This window comes from Lycium barbarum, chromosome 6 (assembly GCF_019175385.1).
Source record: "Lycium barbarum isolate Lr01 chromosome 6, ASM1917538v2, whole genome shotgun sequence".
NCBI classification, from domain to species: Eukaryota; Viridiplantae; Streptophyta; class Magnoliopsida; order Solanales; family Solanaceae; genus Lycium; species Lycium barbarum.
Window position 1 is genome coordinate 134,270,613 of NC_083342.1, and position 6,000 is coordinate 134,276,612.

The 6,000-nt window shown below is 34.5% G+C and overlaps 1 protein-coding gene across 1 annotated transcript; it reads right to left on the bottom strand.

Annotated features, from left to right (window-relative positions):
* Positions 1-895: 895 nt before the first annotated feature.
* On the bottom strand, positions 896-1,739 carry LOC132599217 (uncharacterized). The gene has a single exon (XM_060312496.1). It carries the CDS (start codon positions 1,634-1,636, stop codon positions 1,106-1,108), a length of 531 nt encoding a protein of 176 aa, XP_060168479.1. The 5' UTR covers positions 1,637-1,739; the 3' UTR covers positions 896-1,105.
* Between the last annotated feature and the right edge of the window lie 4,261 nt (positions 1,740-6,000).

Consider the following 6,000-nt stretch of genomic DNA (forward strand, 5'->3'; position numbering starts at 1 on the left):
GAAATAATGGTAAGGTTATCCGTGTGTGACCTATGATCACGGGTTCAAATCATAAGATCAGTCATTAATGCTTGATTCGACGATCTACATCACACCCCCTTCTTCTCAAGACCTTACGTGAACGCGAAATGCTTTGTGCGTGAGAAGACCTTACGTGAACGCGAAATGCTTTGTGCGCAACGCAACACCGTGTTATCCCTTTTTACGGTTAAATTGGTGTAAACACCGGAAGTAATTATTTGCCACCATAAGACCTTAGCTTTTTTCTACCCGGTAGGCAATGAATTAAGTTTCCCTTTCGTAATTCAATTAAAACATAGAGTATAAACTTCAACTTTCTAGATCGAGAGAAAGGAGCAAAACTAATTCATATCTTCCTCAGAAGCAAGATGACAATGACAAGCAAGTCCAGCTGGCATCGGTTTGAAAAAACTATAAACAAACTAACCTTCCAACCTTTAGTTATTGGAGAAACAAGATCATAAAATACATGTGGAATTGTGGATCACCACACAAATTATTCAGTGTTCAACACTTTTACATCTAAAATAGCAAGTCTTCAGTCTATACAAGAAAAAATTCCCTCATGGATCTCAGAGTGTTGTGCAAATTATGAAGAACAAAAGAGAGTTACTTATAGTTGAAATAAGTCAATAAACATAACTGCAGAAATCAATATTAACGAAGCAACTTGGCAAATATGAACAACAGAGAAGCATATTGTCACATAAAGAAAAGAACACACAGTAAATTTATAATTCAATTGAACAACAGGGGAGTATTTTACAAGGTAACCAATTCCAAATGGATTATCATTTCCACCAAGAACTGATCTTTTTGCTTTATTTCTTAAATTCAAATATTTGCATTAAACAATAAAAGCAACGATAAAAGATTGGATCTTGAAATTGAAATAGCATTAGATAAATTCAGATATTTACATCCAAATCCAAGTAGACAAACTAAAATAGTACCAACCGTTCTTATACTAATTCCACCTGCGTCCTAAATACATCAAAGTTTATATTCAGATCAAATCAACAATGATTCCAGTAAAGAAATTAACCTAAACCTTCACAGTTGAAACTTCCAAGTTATTTACTTCCTAGATATAATTGTGCTGCACACCAAGTCCATGTTTGCCATGAACACATCCAGGCCTATTAAAAACGTGAGGCCCTTTTTTGGATTTGTTCATCCTTGAATTAGCCCTTTTCCCTATTTTCCTAATCCTTTGTCTCCCAAATTTATCACTTAACCAATTTGGCACCAACTCATCATCCAAATCATCATCATAATCTTCTTCTTCCTCTTCCTCTTCTTCTTCCACGTCATCATTAGAACTATCAACCCTAACATCATACGCGATCAATGCACCAACAAGCTCTACTTGCAAGGGAGAATCCATGGATATATCCGAAGATGGTGACCCGATTTCACACGGGTCAGTAATAGGGTCATCTTGTTTTAACATGGGTTCATCAGTGAAGGAGTAGGTGTCATCTTGTTCATCATCAGATGGGTTAACGAATTCCCATTCAGACAAATCGTCGAACACATGGTGGGCAACTTCGATTTTTGATGACTCAGATCTGGTGATCATTGTTGTGAGATCTTTTCCAAGGATTCTCAACATATTGGCTTTGATAAATTTTTTTGTTCTTGAAAATGGATTTGAGGGTTTGTAGTAGTTTACTTGTGGAGGAGTTTTGGTGTTTTTTGAGATGGAGAAGGAAAAGATGTTGTACATGTAAATAAGGAAGAGCAGTTTAGGTGACGTAGCAGTTTTGTTTGGTCCACCTGTTTATTTGCTGCGATTCTATTGGTTCAGTTACGTGTCTTTTGCCAGTATCGTGCAATTCTTTTTTCTCTTTTATCTTTGTTTTTTATTTTGCTACTTTTTCTGAAGAATAAACCGAAACAATTGGATGGATATCCTAAACGGTGTCGTTTAACTAGAAACGTGTAACAAGGGAAACCAAACATTTTTTTGTTCTACTAGGATTTGGATATGTTGACCCGAGAACCGTGGAGAAAGGAAAGATAGAAGAAGAAGAAGAAAAAAAAATATTATTATTTAACTTAATATAGTGAAAATAAAATTTATTTTATTGATGTAGTTAGCATGTCGTAGCAAATTATTGATTTTATTTTCAGATAATTAATTTCAGAATGTATTGCAGTAATAAAATGGAATATTTTGGGACGGTGTTGTTTTGACTCGGACTCAGAAACGTGAAACAAGGGATACCATACAAGCTTTTTCTTCTGAAAGTTTTGGGCACGAGAATAGTGGAGAAGGAAAGACAAAAGAATAGAAATTTAGACTTAACTTTATAAGTGTAATCAGAGTTTGTATTATTAATATAATTTAACATGTCATAATAAATTATTTCTTGATAAATTGGCAAAGTTTATGGGCAAAGTTTATGGTGGTTGTTAGCCTCTACTACAATCCTCCTCCTTTATTAAGCTTGATAGCTTGTTAGTTTATTTGAAAATTACTTTTGGAAAGTATTTTTGTGGAAAAACAGTTCGTGTTTGATCAATTAATTTAAAAAGCACGTTTAACCAATAATTAGTGTTTGGCCAAACTTTAAAAAAATACTTCTAAGTGTATTTTTCTCAAAAGTGCTTTTGGGTAAAAGTTATTTTTTTTAGCTTCTGAAAAACTGCTTCTGCTACTCTCTAGAAACACTTATTTTCTCCCAAAAGTTTGGTCAAACACCTCACCTTTTTTAAAATAAGCACTTATTGAAAAAAAAAAACACTTTTAGGGAAAAATAAACTCGGCCAAACAGACTATGAGACTGACAATAAAAACAAGCTCACTCCGGCGGCGATACAATTAAACCTCTTTATAATGGCAGCGTTTGTCCGAAAATTTCATGACTGCTATAGTGAGGTGCTGCTATGTATGTATACTGACATTTGATGTTTAGATTTCATTTAGCTGTTATAAACAAAAGTACACAATTTTTTTTATTTTTTTTTACTTTTTATGCTAGTATAAACGAAACCAAAATACTTGTTAATTTTAAAATCCCAATTGATTTTCATATTTCATTAATTAAAAATTGAAAAGACTAATAAATTACTAAGAAATCCATAACTAGTTATACCATACCGATAAAGAATTAAAATCTAAGGAACATATGCATTTAAAAATTCAAGTTTGATGTAAGAATTCTAAAATTGTAGACTGTTTCATAAATTCCACTCTCTTAGTAATAATATAACGTTTGAACTAACGAAGATTTTTGTTCAAACTTTCAACAAAAGGGAATTCAATAGCTTTCCCATGAAGGCTGTCTAAGAGCTTAATAGTATAATTGGAGATTTTTAGATATTCGTACTTGAAATTTACTATGTACTTGACATTAATGATGATTATCATAAATATTTTAATATTTTATTTTATAGATAATATATTTCTTACAAAATATTATTACACAATATTTAAATGTGGTTGTTATAGAGAGGTAATTTTATAAAGAGTGTACTACTATAATGAATGCCATTGTTGGTATAGGTAGAATGTTTTTATAGGGAAGTAAAATATAACATAAAAAATCAGTTTCGGAAAAAATCAGGCCGTTATAATCAAATAATGTTATAACGAATGACAATTATAAAGAGGTTTGACTATATTATTATTGTATAATAAGCTCTTTCTCCATATAACATGGTTAACTTGTAATGGACAATCACCTGACATTTTAATACTGCCAGGTATATAAAAATAAAACTCCAAATGTTACTATGCAATTGAAACACTCAACCTATTTGTGTGGTGTAAGATTGAAGGTCGCAATTTCAACTCTAATCCCTAACGAAAGACGGAAAGACAATTACAACTAAACAAACAAGAAAAAGAATGGATACTATCGACCCTAATATTTTTGAACTCGTGACGATGTAATTCAAATTGAGACTTAAGAGCTTACCAACGTTTTACTCACTCCATTATAAACCTATGACCACGATCATAATGTTTGCATTTAAAACCAAGATTTGATTAATCATGTAATTTAACAGAGGGGAAAAACATGTTTGCATTTATTTCTCGAAGGGATCATATGAACAAATATTGTTGGTAAGAGTTAAAACCAAGATTTGATTAATCAAGTAAATTTGACAGCAAGGTTCAAAATTTAAAATCCATTCTAAGTCGCAATGGAATTTTTAAATATTTTAATTAATTATTAATAAGTGAAGTATCCATGTTAATTAGTATGCAAAGCTTTGAGGATCACATTAAATCAGTAAAATCCGTCAACTGGCAAAGTGTTCAAAGTCATTGATCCGAACCCTTAAAAAGTTGAAATCTTAGATCTGCCTCTTATGCTTCACGATAGATTAATGGTGATGAAGTGTCTATGAATTCTCATTTGATTAGTTGATATCAACATAGTGTTATTTGCTTTAGATTAAACTTATATACACTGATAGATTAAAAAAAAATCACACCATGTCACCAAAAAATATCTGAACATTAACTGTCGATAATAAATAGAATAGCAACCTCGAAAATAACACAGCAACCTGCTATAGGTTAAATTACACCGATAGAATAAAAGTTCTTCATATGTAAATTAAATCTATTTATCATATATACTTCAGAGGTAAAAGGTAATAAGATTCATCAGCAAATATAACCAAGATACATGCATGTTGAGTCAAAATATATTTGCAGTCGTCAAAAACAATATATATGTAAAGCAATTTCATAAATAACTCCTCTACCGGTAACTAAATCAAACACTTCCAAGTGTCCAGTTTACTGCAGTAAGGTCACCAGCTCAATCTGATAAATAATGTAAATATGTAATCATAGAATATTTTGTAAATCTTCTAATTTAGGTTAGTATATTTTGTATCCTAATAGGACATTGTAACTATGGTATATTTACCAATTCCATCACTGAGAATAATCACGGAATTAATCTCTTTCATGGTATCAGATACTAGGGTTTCTTTTCCTTCTCTTCCGCTGCCCTAATTCTCCGACGTCCTATCCCATTTTTCCGACGTCTTCTTCTTCTTCTTCTTCTTCTTCTTCTTCTTCTTCTTCTTCTTCTTCTTCTTCTTCTTCTTCTTCTTCGATTTCCGTTAATTTTCTTGCCTTCCATCAATGGCAGACACCAAGTTCCATCTTGCCTTGGCTGTCTCCAACATCAAGAATCACATCCCAATCATTCTTGAGATGGAAACGGATCATTATTCGGCTTGGGCCGAATTATTCAAACTTTATGCCCGGTCTCACCTTGTCCTTTCCCACATTCTGCCAACCGGAAAGGAGAAGGCTCCTACCACCGACGACGAAAAGGAGTTGTGGTCCACTTTGGATGCCACAGTATTCAATGGGTATATGCAACCATCTCCACGGACTTATTGCATACGATCATCGAAGAAGACCTATCGGCAAAAGAGGCCTGGGATCGCCTCCGTAATCTTTTTCAAGACAACAAAAACTCCCGTGCTGTTGCTTTGGAACATGATTTCTCTCATGTCAAGATGCGTGATTTTCCAAACGCTTCGGCGTATTGCCAACGTCTCAAGACCTTGGCTGATCAACTTAAGAGTGTGGGGGCTCCGGTGACCGACAACCGCCTCGTTCTCCAACTGGTGGCTGGACTCCCCGAGGCATACAAGAATTTGGGTACCTACATCCGCCAAAGTAAGCCTCTTCCACCATTCTCCGAAGCTCGGTCAAGTTTGTGTCTTGAGGAAAAAGCGTTGGCTGAGATGCACGATGACTCGCCCGCGGTTATGGTGGCTAATTCCAAACGTGATTTTGATGATTCTTCTCATCTGGAAAATTCTGGTCGTGCTCACCATCATCGCGGAAAAAATAACAACAAAAATCGCGGCACTAGCGGCGGGAATAATAACGGCGGTGGCCGTGGTTCAGGCGGCGGCAGTGGCAGTCGACGCCGTGGAGGACGCCCCTCAAGTGACCAGCAGCAGTGGCAACAGCCCTCCTCACAGTGGCAGTGG